This window comes from Nuphar pumila, chromosome 3 (genome assembly GCF_984573655.1).
Source record: "Nuphar pumila chromosome 3, dmNupPumi1.hap1.1, whole genome shotgun sequence".
Classification (NCBI taxonomy): Eukaryota; Viridiplantae; Streptophyta; class Magnoliopsida; order Nymphaeales; family Nymphaeaceae; genus Nuphar; species Nuphar pumila.
Window position 1 is genome coordinate 29,302,697 of NC_143251.1, and position 18,447 is coordinate 29,321,143.

At 39.1% G+C, this 18,447-nt stretch overlaps 2 protein-coding genes across 2 annotated transcripts; one reads left to right on the top strand and one right to left on the bottom strand.

The window, feature by feature from the left end:
* Nucleotides 1-1,511: 1,511 nt before the first annotated feature.
* LOC149842446 (heat shock protein 83-like) lies at nucleotides 1,512-4,924 on the top strand. Its single transcript, XM_090001444.1, has 4 exons — nucleotides 1,512-1,643; nucleotides 2,196-2,337; nucleotides 2,427-2,707; nucleotides 3,380-4,924. Exons 1-4 carry the CDS (start codon nucleotides 1,515-1,517, stop codon nucleotides 4,922-4,924), a joined length of 2,097 nt encoding a protein of 698 aa, XP_089857570.1. The 5' UTR covers nucleotides 1,512-1,514.
* A 322-nt stretch (nucleotides 4,925-5,246) lies between these two features.
* On the bottom strand, nucleotides 5,247-17,570 carry LOC149842447 (uncharacterized). Its single transcript, XM_090000663.1, has 8 exons — nucleotides 17,548-17,570; nucleotides 16,496-16,547; nucleotides 13,669-13,906; nucleotides 13,341-13,495; nucleotides 6,766-6,861; nucleotides 6,317-6,337; nucleotides 6,014-6,226; nucleotides 5,247-5,393 (listed from the first exon to the last, which is right to left on the bottom strand). The coding sequence occupies exons 1-8, from the start codon at nucleotides 17,568-17,570 to the stop codon at nucleotides 5,247-5,249; spliced, it is 945 nt and encodes a 314-aa protein (XP_089856789.1).
* Between the last annotated feature and the right edge of the window lie 877 nt (nucleotides 17,571-18,447).

The following is an 18,447-nucleotide window of genomic DNA, read 5'->3' on the forward strand; positions in this document are numbered from 1 at the left end:
GTTCTCTGGTGGACAATGATGAAGAAAGGTGTTTCTCTCAAGTACATTAGTATAATTAAAGATATGTATGAAGGAGTAGTAACCAATGTCCGCACTTGTGGAGGGGTGACAACCAATTTTCCGATAACGGTTGGGTTACATCAAGGATCTGCTTTAAGCCCTTTCCTATTTGCGATAGTGATGGATGAGCTTACGAGATCAATCCAAGAAAATGTACCGTGGTGTATGTTGTTTGCTGATGATATTGTTTTGATTGATGAGTCTAGAACTGGGGTTAATGCTAAGTTAGAATTATGGAGACAGACATTGGAAGCTAGAGGTTTTAAGTTGAGTAAGAGTAAGACTGAATATATGGAATGTCGGTTTAGTAAGCAACGAAGTAGTGATGGGAGTGTAGTGAAGCTTGGTGAGCAAGATATACCGGTGAATGATTATTTCAAATATTTGGGATCCATCATTCAAAAGTATGGAGAAATTGATGGAGATGTAAATCATAGGATAAAGGTTGGGTGGATGAAATGGAAAAGTGCTACTGGAGTGCTGTGCGATCGTAGAATGCCATTGCGGTTGAAGGGAAAGTTTTATAGGACGACTATTAGACCCGCTTTACTATATGGTACAGAATGTTGGGCTGCCAAGAGACATCATATTCAAAAAATGAGTGTAGCTGAGATGCGGATGCTTAGATGGATGTGTGGAAATACAATAAAAGATAAGATTCGGAACGAAGAGATACGTAAGAAAGTAGGTGTTGCACCCATTGAAAATAAGATGCGAGAGAATCGTTTACGGTGGTTTGGACATATTCGGCGAAGGCCTAATGATGCTCCAGTTAGAAGGTTAGAGAAATGGGAAAATATATTAGTTAAAAGAGGTCGGGGTAGGCCTAGGAAGACTTGGATGGAGATGATAGGAAAGGATATGAATGCTTTGAACCTCACCAAGGACATGGCGTTGGATAGAAATGATTGGAGGAAAAGGATTCATGTGGAAGACCCAAAATGAATTTCTTTTTTGGTTCATATCGCTGACCCCAATTGTTTTGGGATGAAGGCGTAGTTGTTGTTGTTGTTTGTTGTTGATAAATTATGATCAAGATCGTATCCGCCCGCCGAAAGTGCATGGGGGGTGGGGGGGACGGCAGTAGACGTCATATTGCATATAACCGACCATCGGTTACATTGAATCCTTACCACGCATCTCACCTGTGAACCGTGAGATATGTTGGAGTGGGGCCCGCAAAAACCTCCAAGCGGTGGCGATAGATGATAACGTCCAAACAAACAGTGTGACGGTAACTGCTCTCGTGTAGTCTCCAGACTCTCCACCACCACCACCACCAGAGCAAGCCACGCTCTCAGAACCTACTTCGCAATTTACCCCACCTGCCACACCGCTCCATCTCTCCTCAGCACCATATAAAACGTAGTCTCTCTATTCTGCCAACGCCAAAAAGCTTCGGTTTCGTTGCATTTTTTTTAATACCTTTAGCAGTAGTGGTGGGAGTTGTTAATATGGCGCTTTCTGAGGTGGAGACCTTTGCTTTCCAGGCCGAGATCAACCAGCTTCTCGGCCTCATCATTAACACCTTCTACAGCAACAAGGAAATCTTCCTTCGCGAGCTCATCAGCAACGCCTCCGATGTCAGTGTCCTCTCTCTCTCTCTCTCTCGTTTGCTTCTGTTTTCATCCATACCCACCTTCAGTAACGCGGCGAAATCGCTTTTTCTGGCGTTGAGCTTTTGCTTTTCTTTGATTTTAGCCACTATACACATAATATGAAACCGAAACTTGGAGGCGTTGCTTGTTTGTTGTTTGAATATGAGAGTGTTCTTCTCTATTTCAGTCGTTACTTACCCATGTGCTGAACGTTGCAGAAATTACTTGTATAATGTTATGAATTCTTGATTGCAAACCCTGGGAAATGGAAATACGTAGTTTGGTTGGTGTTGAGTAAATATTTTCCTCTGTTTTCAGCCGTTGATGAAATTGATTGTGGACTGATGTTGGATGTATGATCTGTCTGCATGTTTTATCGCCCTCCGTTCTAATCTCAATGCCTAGTCATGGTTTTTCACCGTGGAACCTAGTTGTTTTCGGCAGCTTTTCACCTGTAATGCCTTCAGTGAAGCTGGTTATTTTGTGGTTGTTCGTTTCCATTATCAAGTAGTTGATTCAAACCTTATTTTCTATTAGGCATTGGACAAGATCAGGTTTGAGAGCCTGACAGATAAGAGCAAGCTGGATGCTCAGCCTGAACTGTTCATCAGGATCATACCTGATAAGGTTAACAAGACTCTAAGCATAATTGATACTGGAATTGGCATGACCAAAGCGGGTACGAGTCTGTTTGATCTTTACATTGTGTTATCACTAGTTTTCTTTGGGGCTTGTTTCTAGATTACTGATCAAGCTTGATTGATGCAGACCTGGTCAACAATCTGGGAACGATTGCGAAGTCGGGAACCAAGGAATTTATGGAAGCATTGCAGGCAGGAGCAGATGTTAGCATGATTGGTCAGTTTGGTGTGGGGTTCTACTCTGCTTACTTGGTTTCCGAGAAGGTGACCGTCGAAACCAAACACAACGATGATAACCAATACGTTTGGGAGTCGCAAGCAGGTGGCTTATTCACAGTTATCAGGGATTTAACAGGTGAAAGTCTGGGAAGAGGGACCAAGGTTGTCCTTCATCTTAAGGAAGATCAGGTATACTTTTGATATTATCTTTCTCTGGAAGAAGCAAGTAGGAGTTTAGGGATTTAATAGAAGGTTTCTATTCACATTTGTAGGAAATGCAGTCAAATGGTCTTGAATTAGTTTAATCCATAGTCACCAGTATCGGTGTCTCCAGTTTCTCAGCCAGGGTTTTCCTTGGGAGAGTTTAAAAAAACTGGTCTTTCTCGGGAAAATGTAGAATAATAAAAACTTCTACGAAAAATAGGATCTCAGAAGTATCTCTCGTCCAAAAATATATAAATGATTTTTTTAATATCATGACGATCTATCATGATATTAGCACGATATTTATGTTTTGATATATATATTTTGATATATTTTTCATATTTTTGTCAGCTGTTGTGAAAAAAGCAATAATGTCGTGATATTTTCAAAGCATCATCTATATGGTGGCTGGTTTACTATATTGCGTATGCTAGTCTACTAGATGACACTGATACTGTTGTTGAGTAAAGAGTGCTAAATATCGCTGTCTATTCTTCACTACTCTAGTCTTGATCCAGGCATATTTTGAGGTCATAGTTCATGAAAAGGATTGGCTTAATGATGGTAGTGACGAATTTATGTTTGTCATTTGACTCGGTTCTTTTGTGGTTGTTCCTTATAAACTTGGCCGCATTATATTTCTGGACATACTTACAGCTTGAGTATCTGGAGGAGCTCAGGCTTAAGGATCTTGTGAAAAAGCACTCAGAGTTCATCAGCTATCCCATTTATTTGTGGACTGAGAAAACCACAGAGAAGGAAGTGAGTGAGGATGAAGAGGAAGGGATAAAAGAGGAGGGAGCTGTGGAGGAAGTTGATGAAGAAAAGGAAGAAAAGAAGAAGAAGAAAAAGGTTAAGGAGGTTTCTCATGAATGGTCTCTCATCAACAAGCAGAAACCAATCTGGATGAGGAAACCGGAAGAGGTCACTAAGGAAGAGTATGCATCCTTCTACAAGAGCCTGACCAATGACTGGGAAGACCACCTTGCTGTAAAACATTTCTCAGTGGAAGGACAACTCGATTTTAAAGCCATTCTCTTCGCCCCTAGGCATGCTCCTTTCGACCTGTTTGACACAAGAAAGAGGGTGAACAACATCAAGCTGTATGTTCGTCGTGTGTTCGTCACAGATGACTGTCAAGAATTGATCCCCGAGTACCTTGGATTTGTGAAGGGTGTTGTTGACTCGGATGATCTCCCCCTAAACATCTCTCGCGAGATGCTTCAGCACAACAAGATCTTGAAGGTGATAAAAAAGAACCTGGTGAAGAAATGCATTGAGCTGTTCAATGAGATTGCAGAAAACACGGACGACTACAGCAAATTCTATGAAGCTTTCTCGAAGAATATCAAGTTGGGCATACATGAGGATAGCCCGAACAGAGCCAAACTGGCTGAATTGCTGAGGTACTACTCGACAAAGAGCGGTGATGACATGACGAGCCTGAGGGACTATGTGACCAGGATGAAGGAGGGACAAAAGGACATCTACTACATAACTGGGGAGAGCAGGAAGGCTGTTGAGAATTCACCTTTCTTGGAGAGGTTGAAGAAGAAAGGATATGAAGTCCTGTTCATGGTGGATGCCATAGACGAGTATGCAGTTGGGCAACTCAAGGAATATGATGGGAAGAAGCTGGTATCAGCAACAAAGGAAGGCTTGAAGTTGGAGGAAACAGAGGAGGAGAAGCGGAAAAAGGAGGAGAAGAAGGCTGCATTTGAACGGCTGTGCAAAGTGATGAAGGATATACTGAGTGACAGGGTAGAGAAGGTGGTGGTCTCTGATAGAGTTGTTGACTCTCCTTGTTGCCTTGTTACTGGAGAGTATGGATGGACGGCCAACATGGAGAGAATCATGAAGGCCCAGGCAATGAGAGACAACAGCATGGCGTTGTATATGTCGAGTAAGAAGACAATGGAGATCAACCCTGAGAACCTGATAATGGAGGAGCTGAGGAGGCGGGTGGAGGCTGACAAGGACGACATATCAGTGAAAGATCTGGTGCTGCTGCTGTATGAGACGGCTCTTCTCAATTCCGGATTCAGCCTGGATGATCCAAACACCTTCTCTGCAAGGATTCATAGGATGATGAATTTGGGTTTGAACATTGGAGAGGATGAGGCTGGTGAGACTGAGGACACAGATATGACAACATTGGAGGAGGTTGGAGATGAGGAGAGCAAGATGGAAGAAGTTGATTGAGCTGAAAGCAGAGTCGCTGGCTGAGTTTTTCTTCTTTTGTTATGGACGTTGATCTGTTACTTCTGTTCTTTCACTTGGTTTTTCTTATCCATACAGGTATAGGTATTATTGTACATAGGTAGTCATAGGTATATGTAAACTCTCTTCCCCCCACCATATTGTTTTCAAGTAATAGTATCTTGTAAATGAGTCTTCCTGTTTTTCTTTTTCCTTCCTTGTTAGAGAAGTAAATGGATGTTGTCTGTTAAAATTGCTAGCAGGTCTCAGTGGTTGAAGTGATGTGCTTGCCATTTTGATATGCTGCTTTCTGCTCGCTAACATTTCATCCAATTGCCTTTTTATCTTCGATGGCATAGACAACAGGAACAACTATACAATGTAACACTGCCACGCCCTGGTAGGCCTCTGCACTTGTTTCATGGCAGCAAAATTTGAAGAGCAGGGGTGTAGGCACCTGCTCTTGAAAAGTCTGCATAATATTGTGTTTTGGAGAGCAGAATTCTTCTACAGTGCCCTAATTTAGCGAGTTGATAATGTTCTCACATAATACAAGAAAACAATATGTTCATTATTTGATGGTTCGGGAGCAATACTTGATGCTTTTAAGGCTGGAATATAAATGGATGAGATCAGCTAATAAGTATTTTTAAAGGATTCAGAAAGCAGGAAATTACAAAATGCCTTTGATGATATTAAAAAATGCCTCTTAACATCACGATGTGAAGCACGGTTTTCTGTATGACAATAAAACACCTGTTGATAGGGATGGCAGCGGACCGGGGGAAACGGGCCCCCGCCCAAACTCACCCTGTTTGGACCGGGGATGGACTTACGCTTTCCACTGCCTTATTCTCCGTCCTCGATCCTGCCTTACCCTGCCCTGCCCCGTCTCCAATCCTTCTTTAGAGATGGCAGTGGACCAAGGGGAAACAGGGTCTCGCCCCGCCTTGCCCTGTTTGGACCGGCGATGGAGGACATGAAACGAGGATGAAGGTTAAAATCAAAACCGTGCCGGGATGGAGGGTAGGATTTTGAGATGGGGGCGAGGGTGGAGACCTTGTCCCCCGCCCGGTCCATTGCCATCCCTACCTGTTGATCTCTAGACAGTAAAGGCACACAGTGGTCTTCCAAATATAGCTGAGGAACTGTGCCGGTTACCGTCCAGTGTCTTGGATCGGTGAGCATTGATCGAACGTTCACAAAGCCAACACTTCTCAGTGTTTCATCAAGATCTAAAGTGTAGTATTCATCCAGAAACGGCTCTGTGCTCTTCATCAGTGTGAATAAGACAGGAGGCAAATTCTAGTTTCACAAATGGCAGGCAAGAGTTGGCATGTATTCTTAACAAACATACCTTCAATGACGATAGAAAAAATCGATGGTATAATTTACCTGAAGCACCTTTGACTTGGGCTGCACAAAAACAAGAAAAAGGCGAAGATCAAATTTGCGCCAATGAAAGAAATGTGAGAGAGAGAGGGTGAATCTTAGAGTCCTCCCCAACTTTTATATATATATATATATATATATATATATATATATATATATATATATATATATATATATATATATATATATATAGAGAGAGAGAGAGAGAGAGAGAAGATCAACATTAATACTCATGAAGATCAACAAAATGTTGAACCCATGAACCGAACAAAGTAAAAACAAAACTAAAAATATAGAAAAAACAAAGCTAAAGAAAAAGAAACTACAGACAACTAGCAACAAAACAACAAAGCCTACTCAACCAGGATCCACAGGATTAGAAGAAACCACCACTGAGTGAACGTCGTTCAGATGAGAGAGAGAGAGAGAGAGAGAGAGAGAGAGAGAGGTACCAAATTATCTGTAATAACAAGAGTGCCTCCTGGACGAAGAAGACGGTAAGCTTCCCTCACCAAGCTAATGATCGCATGTTGTGGACATTCATGCATCTGGATGCATCATCACTAACATGGTATTTAAATTCTTCCTAATTTGCTAGAGGGTTGCTTATGATGAGTGTTAAACTCTTCTGCAAAACAAGGGTTAACAAACTCTTAGCAGTCGAACAAGGGAGATGATGTTGGAGTGTGTGGCCATGATCCACACACTTTGGCATATCCACGAACATGCCCGTTTGTGGATATGCATGTGTTGTTTTCAAAACTACTTTTTAAATTAAAGTTTATTTTTCAACAGTTTTTAGTTTTGGCCCATTCCTAATATCTCTCGCTGTGCTTATCTGCAACAGCTGAGCCTGAGGAAAATCGAGAAAGAAGTTATAAATAGTCATGCTCAGCCAAATGTTAAAATATAGAAAATTTTAAGCAACTCTTACTGAGTTCTCTCGAAGCAAACCTCAAACACTATCTTCCTTCTTTCTCCTTCTTCTTTTTTGAAACTTTGAGAAGCAACCCGTTTGTGAACTTCCCTTCCTGCTGTGCACCCAATAGTGGTATCAGAGTTTTCAGGTGTCACTGATCCGGGAGTTTGGTGGACACTGTTACTGCAATCAGGAATTGCTTCCAACACTGAAGCTGTTGAAGGGTACCTGCTGATCATTCCTGCACACACAAGCAAATAGGAGTAAGCGTACATCAAGTAAGTCAGGACTTCTTGAGGAAGCACTTTTGCATATGTGCTTAAGCGTGAAAACAATCACGTTTAGAACTTTACCTTTCTAAGAAACTTGTCTTATGTTTGCCTGTGCCTCAACGAGCCGAGGACTCCTCAATGTTTTTTGCTACTCTTAAAAATAAGCATGTATTTCCTGTAGGACACAAAAAAAATTATAGTAGTTAGTTCTATGCATTTATTTTAAACCCCTTACTTGATACATCAAGGATACGACTCCTGCATAAACAACATAAGGGACTAGTTACAAGGCTCGCCCAACTTTGGGCAACCATCTCTAACATACAAAAAAATAATGTATTTCCTTCTTTTTTTGTTAAACCATTAACACACACACGGAAGAATATATATATATATATATATATATATCTTGTTTATCATCGTAAAGTTGTCCGACAACCTCTATTTTCCAACCGCCGGGAAGGAGCTTTCTTGGTTGTTTGTTGTTCCTCTCTCCCGAATCATCAAACTCATCCTAGAAAAGAAAACACCAAGCCTGAAAACAACGCATCAAGAAATAACCTAGTAAAATAGCAGAAATCTCAGGATCTATCAAAAAATCGACGTCTAGAAAACTGAGAAACTCAGAGTCTGTCGAAAAACCGTCTGTCGAAAAACGAAAAATGTGAGATATCATCCAAACTGAGAAAAACCCATCAGTTTGCTTTGGGTTTTTCGCTGAGAGGAGCCTAAGGCGAGATCTGGAGACCCAAGAAGTCGTCTGGCCTCCCCACCGCCGGAACCGACCGGAGCTGTCAGTTTTCTTTTCGTCTTCTTAGCGAAGACTCGAGAGAGGAGAGAGAAAACCCTCGTTAAAATGAACTAAAAATCAGGTTTGCCGATTTTTATATGCCTCATTTTTGAAAAGATGGATTTACTCCTGGCCTTTTTTTTATTTTCTCCAAAAGACGATTACAATTTTCTAAAATTAAACCCGCATTCTTTTCTTTTTGAAAATTGCTAAACAAGGGTTGCGTGGTTTGAAATTCCATAAAAATTTTCAAATTTGTCTGAAATACCAAACAAGTACCTGAATCTTTAATAAAATTATACTGACAGGTTTTTGCATCTTTAACCATCCATTCTTGATCTATTTTTGGTTAAAGACCTATTTTTTTTGTTATTGCCTTCTTACTCCTTCTTTATAAAGTTATTAACACTGTTGTTCACTTGCTTACTTGTTCTTGTCCTTCTTTTATAAATAAATAAATAAATAAAATAATATATATATATACATAAATAAGAAAATGACTAGTCGTGTGTGTGCATCCGAGCTGGCCAAAACCGACAAACTAAATGGAACAAACTTTCCCATTTGGAAAAGATGCATCCCCTTGGCTCTAACTCTAGAAGGACTTTAATATGTTCTCCATACCTTTGTTCTTAAACCAGATGAAGAAGCATCAAAAGATGACAAAGATAAACATGGAAAATTCCAAAAAGATAACCTAATGGCTAAAACAATTATGCTTACTTATATGGATGATGACCTTATAAGGGTCTTTAAATATTATACAAAAGCCAAAGAAATGATGGAGGCAATCACTACAAAGTATGATACAACATCCGAAGTCCATATACAACTACTCCTAGAACAATACAACTCTTATAGAATGAAAGAGTCAGAAAGTGTGGTTGACCACGTAAAGAGAATGTTAGATATGGCCAAGTATCTAGCCATGACTGGAAACGTGATCCCAGACCGAATGCAAGTTTCAACAATACTGAATAGCCTACCTCCTTCTTGGAAGATGGTCACGACTCTAAGGTTAAATTCCAAAAACCTAAATTTGACTTAATTATCCCTGCAACTAGCCATAGAACAAGAACACATGGCTAAATAAAAGAAGTCTAAACTGTTAATTGCTCAAGACACCTCATTATCCAATCATGTTCTCCTTAAAACAAACAACTTTAAAAGAAAGGGTAATGAAAAATTCAACAAAGGACAAGGTGCAGGTTTCAGGAGACCACAAGGAGACAAAGGCTCTCAAGTTAAATGCTTTAAATGTGGCAAGCTTGGACACACACAGAGGAACTACAGGACCAAGTTTCCAAACAACAAGTACAACTGAAACAATGGGAGGTACAACAACAACCCCAACAACAAAAATAATGAGGTTGTTTGTGTGGTGTCAGAGTGTCTCTTTGCAAATGAAGAATTGTTCGGATGATGGGTGGATTCTGGAGCAACCCATCATATTTCTAGATCCACGGATGGAGCTGTGGAACTCAAAGAATTAGGACCAAGAGAACATAAAGTATACATGGTAAACAACTCATACTGTGATGTTTAATTAGGCATTGGATCGTATCGACTTAATGTTGGTGGCGTCAATGTCCTTCTGAATGATGTTCTCTATGTTCCCTCTATGCGGAGAAATTTAGTGTTTGTGCCTGCTTTAATAGGCAAAGGGTTTGAAGTTTGGTTTGTTCCTGTCAAAGTTACTATGGGAAAACATGAAAAAGTCCTATTTGAGGGCAAATTTGTAAAAGAACACAATATGTTCAAACTCAGTAATAATAAAAGATCTCTTTCAGTTTATATTGATTGTGTCTTAACTGTTGATGTAAACATCTGGCATAAAAGATTGGGACACATAAGTATTAAAAAGATGAAGAATATGGCCCAACAAGGCATTATTCCTGCTTTTGATGAGTCTCACTTTGAAAAATGTGAGTCTTGTATATATGGAAAGATGGTTAGAAAACCCTTTCCATCAAATGTTGTTCAAGCTAATGAATTATTAGAAATAATACATACAGACATTTGTGGACCATTCAGGGTCCAAACTCACAGTGGTATGTTATACTACATAACATTCATTGATGATTTCTCGAGGTACAGATACTTGTCTCTTATCAAACATAAATCTGAAGCACTCGAGAAATTCAAAATATATAAAAGTAAAGTTGAAAGACAACTTGGAAGAAACATAAAGAAAATAAGATCAGATAGAGACAGAAAATACACCTCTAATGAATTATGTGAGTTTTGTAAAGATCTTGACATTGATAGGCAAAGAACCATGCCAAGAACACCACAACAAAATGGTGTTGCTGAAAGGTGCAATAGAACACTCTTGAACATAGTCAGATCCATATTGGCAGGAGCACAATTACCTAAAGTATTTTAGGGAGAAGCTGTAAGTACGACTATGTATACAATGAATCATGTGCCCTGCAAAGTTGTCCCAATCACACCCTATGAAAGATGGACTGGTATGAAACCAGAGTTGGGCCATCTTAAGAGGTGGGGATCTGTAACGCATGCCAAGATTCTAGATCCTACTGTAGATAAACTCGATAATAGAATTGCTAAATGCATTTTTATTGGCTATCCTAAAGGATCAAAAGGCTACATGTTATATCATCAAAGATTAGGATTGATTGAGAGTAGAGATGTAGAGTTCCTTGAAGAACTCAATAATGAATTCAGTGATTCAATTGACGACCAATTTGACTTACTGGATGATGAAGAACAGTTAGGCAATGAACCAATTGCAAAACAGTCTGGCAATGAACCAATTATGGAACAATTAGGCAATGAACCTACTGATTCTGGTTTCTCTACTTCTCAAAGACTAAGTGATCATAAAAGGTCTAGAGCTCCTTCATCCTATTTGAATGATTATTATGTGTATTTTTCTGATGAGTTATGTTATTCTGTAGACCTGGATGAAATGATCGATAACTTGATATATTCTGATGCAATAAAATTACATGAAGCATCACAATGGAAGAAAGCTACATATGAGAAAATCGAATCCATTGAAAAGAATAAGGTTTGGGAATTAACCGACCTTCCTAAAGGAAGAAAACCTGTTGGATGCAAGTGGGTTCTAAAGAAAAAATACAAATCTGATGGAACCATGGAAAAATTTAAGGCTAGACTAGTGGCTAAAGGTTTCTCCCAAAAAGAGGGAATTGATTTCACTGAGACCTATTCACTAGTGGCTAAGTTTGCATCCATAAGGATAATTTTGTCCACAATGGCTTTCTTCAACCTTGATGTATGGCAGATGGATGTCAAAACTGCCTTCTTGAATGGTGATTTAAGAGAAACCATTTATATGGTTCAACCAGAGGGGTATGTCACGGATAGTGACAAAGTGTACAAATTAAAAAAAATCCTTGTACGGACTTAAACAATCACCAAGACAGTGGTATTTGGCTTTTCATAAAGCAATAACCAAGATTGAATATGTAGCCAATCAGTTAGACCATTGTGTGTATGTTTGGAAAAGTGGGAGTCATTTTTGCATTCTATCATTATACGTAGATGATATATTGTTGACCGAGAATGATAATGAAATGATAGTCAACACAAAAAGTTGGTTGTATACTAACTTTGAAATAAAAGATATGAGTGAAGCCTCATATATTTGGGGAATTAAAATCACCTGAGATAGAGAATCAAGAATTCTCAGTTTGAGTTAAGAAAGATATATTGACTATATCTTAAAGAAATATAAAATGCATGACTTGAAACCCATTGGTACTCCTATCGCAAAAGGAGTGAATTTGAGTAAAAGTGACTGCCCAGGAGAAGGCCAACAGAGATTGAATGTGCCATATGCTCAAGCTGTTGGAAGCGTAATGTATCTTATATTGTATACAAGACCTGATATAAGCTTTGTTGTTGGTCTTGTAAGCAAATACCAGAATAATCCTGGTTGGCTTCATTGACAAGCAATTAAGAGAATATTCTGATATCTGAAAAGTTCAAAGGGATTACAACTAAGCTTTCAATTTGATAAACTTGACTTGATCGGATATTCTGATGCGGACTTTGCAATTTGCAAAGACGACAACAAGTCTACCTCTGGCTATATTTTTCTGTTTGGGGGAGGTGCAGTAGCCTGGTCTTGTAAAAAGCAAGGATGTGTGCCCTTACATACTCAGGAAGCTGAGTATATTTCATGTAATACAACCACAACCTTTGCAGTGTGGATTAGTAGGTTTATTTGCGATTTAAAGCTTGATCTAGCATTTGAACCTGTTCAACTTTTCTGTGATAACCAAGCTGATATCTCCTTGATGAAAAGTAGAGCTGATAGTTGAAAGATCAAACATATAATGGTAAAATACCATTATATACATGATATGATTGAAAGAAAAGAGATGACTGTTGATTATCTACCAACTTCAGACATGGTTGTTGATCCTCTTACAAAAGGAATTCCTGAGGATCTGTTTTCAAAGCATGTTGCTCGCATGGGATTAAGGTATCTTTGATTACGATGAAAATCCTTGAAGGAAAAACCATAATCTTCTATGGGAAGCCCACACTAGTGGGAGCAAGGCCGGCAGATTCATGGCCAAGTGAGAGATGTTGGAGTGTGTGGCCATGATCCGCACACTTCGGCATATCCACGAACATGGCCCGTTCATGGATATGCATGTGTTGTTTTCAAAACTGCTTTTTAAAATAAAGTTTATTTTTCAACAGTTTTCAGTTTTGGCCCATTCCTAATATCTCTCGTTGTGCTTATCTGCAACAGCTGAGCCTAAAGAAAACCAAAAGAGAATTTATAAATAGTCACACTCAGCCAAATGTTAAAACACAGAAAGTTCTAAGCAACTCTTACTGAGCTCTCTCGAAGCAAACCTCAAACACTATCTTCCTTCTTTCTCCTTCTTTTCTGAAACTCTGAGAAGTAGCCCGTTCGTGAACTTTCCTTCCTACTGTGCACCCAACAGATGAAGATACGAATTGATTCACAAGATTCATGGGATTCGTAGAAAAATTCAAATGCTAATTTACTAATTTGTTGTGGCCTAGCAAAGAACATACCGCATAAGCAAAGTTGACAAGGTCGAAGGAGGCAGAAGGCAATCCAGTGTCTTCACCTTTTGCATGAATCCATCTAATCATTCCATTTTTTCTTGGGGGTCTTAGCTTTTCCTTGTACCGTGACATAGCTAGGATGTATGGAGACAAATCAAGCCCTTATGTCGCAATTGTGTGCACACCTTAAGTGTATTGGTCAAGGAAGACAAGTGCAACAAGATTTACTGGAACACGTCTAGCAGAACTTCATTCTCTTAAGACTTTGCTTATTGTATAACATGGATAGAAATATAGAATGTCAAAAATGCATAAAGACAAAGAAAGAAAATACCCACTGTAACATTGGCGTTGGGGAATTTATTAGCAAGGAATCTAGTACTAACCCCAACTGAGCACCCTATGTCCAAAATGTCTTCAACTTCCAAGCCTGGTGAATATTTGGAATGATGGTCTTTAATGGCTCGAAGCCAGCTTCCTCTCATCTCCTCATTAGCTTCTTCTGCTGATTTTGCATATGGAATTGCCCTCGTGGCCATTGACATTGTTGCTGGCTCTGCCTCTGCTACTGCCTGATCTTAGTGACAGAAGACCACCCAATCAGACCCTTTGAGTTTCAGTTCGAGGAAATTGACTTGCTAAAAACCATTGCCAAGGTCATTGAGGGTGTGAAGTGTGAAGAATGAAGCAAGGAAGTAGGCATCTAAGTAATGCCTTGCTACATGAAGCATAAAGCTTTTAGGAAGCATAAGAAGTAATTGCAAATGAATGCAATCAACAAGAAAAAGCAACTAAAAGCAGTGTTTTTACTTGAATACAATTTTAGACTTTTTTACTTTAAAATGTTCGTCCTATATGTAGGTTTTACAATGAAAACATGAATTTTAAAAGAAAGTACAATTCTTCTAACATAAAAAATGAAGTTCAACTTCATATCTCAAAAACAAGCTTTTCATTAATTGTAAGTGAACTTCTCGTAAAGTTTAGAAGTGGAAAGAAGATTGTAACTTTATGGAAAGAAGCTTTCTAAGTAGACACTATAACAAACAAGCTTTTAAGAAACTTCAAATAACCGGAAATACAATGACAACTTCCCCAATTGTTCCTTTTCTTTTTAATTCACTAACAATGGTCAATATGTCAGCATTCTAAAATGAAGGCCACCAGCTAAGAAACTCTATTGTAGCTTGGTTAGGCCATTTGCAACAAAAAATTTACTCTGCAAGTGCATAATGAACTTTAATGACTTAACGCAGAATCCAAACAAAAGAAAATTATGCAACTCATTTTACACCTGAAGGCATGATAGAGGTTGCAATTAATGGGCTGCATGCAAACACCTCTAAGTCTCATTCTGTCTATTCTGGTCATACACCACCTTAATCACTGGCAAGTAGAGGGACCCGGGGGTACTTTAACGCATAATAGAGACTCTAGGACACATCATTTCCACGTACACAGGAAAATTTAGCAATGAAGAGACAACAAAAGAAAAAAAAACACGGAAAAATGAGTACCAGCCATGAAAGGTTGCCATCATTGTATGCATGGAACAGATTCAAATAATCTGTTCAAAATTATAAAAAAAAATGTAATGTATCTTTCTTATAACAAAATGATGTGCAATTGTTACTGCAAACAGGTGACAAATAAGGATTTAAGGAAATGGAGATCTCAAGCCTAGAGGCACGTTCTTAAGATCGCTATCTTTAGAACTTCACTTGCCCCACTCTGAGAATTCTGAAGATGCGAAAAGGGGTTTGTTACGACTGAGTTCCCAGGATACAACTAGGCTTGAACCTCAAGAGAGTCACTGCTTCGCATGAACAGATGACATCGCCCACACTTGAACTTTGCAAGCCAAACCGGGAAGAATGAAAGAAGAAAACTGGAGAGTCAGAAATTCAGATGCTTCAAAAGATAAAAAACAAAAAGATTTATAGACTTTTAAAAAGGCCAAAACATTTTGCGATAAATGAGATTAATGGCCATAAATCCGACGATTTGAAATTATGACGAAAAGGTCTCTTAACGGTCACCCACCTTTGACTATTGATTAAAGGCCTTCAAAACCGTCCAACAGCCACAATGCACCATAAACTCTATATAAATGCAATTAAAAGCATTTCAAACGGCCAAACATCTTAAAACCAAAAAGTCAAAATGGATATTTGCACCTCACGCCGCTGCGAGCATGCAAAGTGCAAAGTAGAGGAACCCCGAAGGTACTTTAACGCATAACAGGGACTCTAGGACACAACATTTCCATATACACAGAAAAATTTAGCAATGAAGAGACAACAAAAGAAAAAAATATATGAAAAAATGAGTACTAGCCATGAAAAGTTGCCATCATCGTATGCATGAAAATGATTCAAATAATTTGTTAAAAATTAGAAAAAAATGTAATGTATCTTTCTTATAACAAAATGATGTGCAATTGTTACTGCAAACAAGTGACAAATAAGGATTTAAGGAAATGGAGATCTCAAGCCTAGAGGCACGTTCTTAAGATTACTATCTTTAGAACTTCAATCGCCCCACTCCGGGAATTCCAAAGATGCGAAAAGAGGTTGTTACGACTGAGTTCCCAGGATACAACTAGGCTTGAACTCCAAGAGAGTCACTGCTTCGCAAGAACAGATGACCTCTCCCACACTTGAACTCTGCAAGCAAAACCAGGAAGAAAGAAAGAAGAAAACTGAGAGTCAGAAATTCGGATGCTTCAAAAGATAAAAAACAAAAAGATTTATAGACTTTTAGAAAGGCCAAAACGTTTTGCGATAAATGAGATTAATGACCATAAATCTGATGATTTGAAATTAGGATGAAAAGGTCTCTGAACGGTCACCCACCTTTGATTGTTGATTAAAGGCCTTTAGAACCGTCCAACAGCCACAATGCATCATAAACTCTATATAAATACAATTAAAAGCCTTTCAAATGGCCAGACATCTCAAAATCGAAAAGTCAAAATGGACATTTGCACGCTCGCAACATTTGCACCTCACGCCGCTGCGAGCGTGCAAAGTTCAAAGTAGAGGGACCCCAAAGGTACTTTAACGCATAACATGGACTCTAGGACACAACATTTCCACATACACAGGAAAATTTAGCAATGAAGAGACAACAACAAAAAAAAAATACGAAAAAATGAGTACCAACCATGAAAGGTTGCCATCATCGTATGCATAGAAAGGATTCAAATAATCTCTTCAAAATTAAAAAAAAAAATGTAATGTATCTTTCTTATAAAAAAATGATGTGCAATTGTTACTGCAAACAGGTGACAAATAAGGATTTAAAGAAATAGAGATCTCAAGCCTAAAGGCACGTTCTTAAGATCACTATCTTTAGAACTTCAATCGCCTCACTCCGAGAATTCTGAAGATGGGAAAAGAAGTTTGTTACGACTGAGTTCTCAGGATATAACTATGCTTGAACCTCAAGAGAGTCACTGCTTTGCAAGAACAGATGACCTCTCCCATACTTGAACTCTGCAGGCCAAACCGAGAAGAAAGAAAGGAGAAAACTGGAGAGTCAGAAATGTAGATGCTTCAAAAGATGAAAAACAAAGTGATTTATAGACTTTTAGAAAGGCCAAAACGTTTTGCGATAAATGAGATTTATGGTCATAAATTTGATGATTTGAAATTAGGATGAAAAGGACCTTGAATGATCACCCACCTTTGACGGTTGATTAAAGGCTTTCAAAACAGTCCAACAACTACAATGCACCATAAACTCTATATAAATGCAATTAAAAGCCTTTAAAACGGCCAGACATCTCAAAACCGAAAAGTCAAAACGAACATTTGCACCTCACGCAACTGCGAGCATGCAAAGTGCAAAGTGGGCCATCAAAACACCACATTGCGCCTCAAGCGCCATTGCGCACACACATGCATGTGCGTGAGCATGAACGACGTGTTTGTTGCTGCACGATGAACAACAACGTCCACAAGCCACCTAAAGACTCAAAGATTACCAAAGTTAAGAATAAAGAACAAACCCTCTATTTAAACTACTTAAAAAATTCTCTCTTAGATATGGGACTAAACATTTTCAAAGCAGTTTTGGTGGGAAACAATAAATCACCAAGATTTTATAGTTATATTTTAAAACTATTTTAACAATTCAAACAATGAAAATAAATGCATGATCCAGTAGGGTACTTTGTTCTGTACTTGGCCCACTGGATCAGGCCTCTCACCCATGAGAGGGTGGAGCCGCCATGTGTCCTTGGGAAGTGTGGCTCCAAGCCACGTGGCAGCTAGGGCTGCATACATGATCTGAGTCTGAGATGATATTCTGGATTTGGATTCTTTTAAGCAAAGTTTAAATGTCCATTCGGGTTCAGTTGGATTACTTTTGAATTTGTGTCAGATTCGGATTAGCATTTTAAGTCCCATTTAAAATTGATCCGGACTAAAATCTGAGCCAATTGCACTTTTTACATGTAAGTGGCTTGTTTTCTGTTTTATTTTTATTTTTATCCATTATGATCACATGTATATTCCATTCGGATTCAATTTTACCTCATTGAATCTGATTCAGATCAAATCCAGCAAGATTCAGCTCGATCCAGAACTGTTAGCACCCGTAGTGACAACCAACCAACCAACCAAACACGGCAAGGTCACCTCAATCCCAGCCTCGTGGCAGCCGTCTAGGCAGGGTGAAGCCCAGCTTTCATTACACGTGGCAGTTGTAGCAGCCACATGAAGAAGTTTGGGGTCCCAACCCAGACTATGTGGCAGCCAGTGAAAAGATGGACCCAGCCCTCCAGCAAACGTGGCAGCCTCCGTTAGGACCCAGCCCGAGTACCGGATCTGCTCGCTTTCTTTTGTTTAGATTTGTGGCATTTTACGGAGAGAAAAAAAAAAAATGTGTCCCCGCATAGTTTTTTTATTTTTTATTTTTAAAAACCGAAGAAACTACATCAGGCACTAAGAACTGAACTGATCGTGCTGGGTCAGATGGTCATACTTACGGTCAACATACAGGACTAGGTCCCTAATCTAAGGGCCTATGCTACGCGCATTGGCTTACGCAAAAGTCCGACGCTGATGATATATAATCGAACCTTGAGAGCTTGTCTAACAGCCAAGAA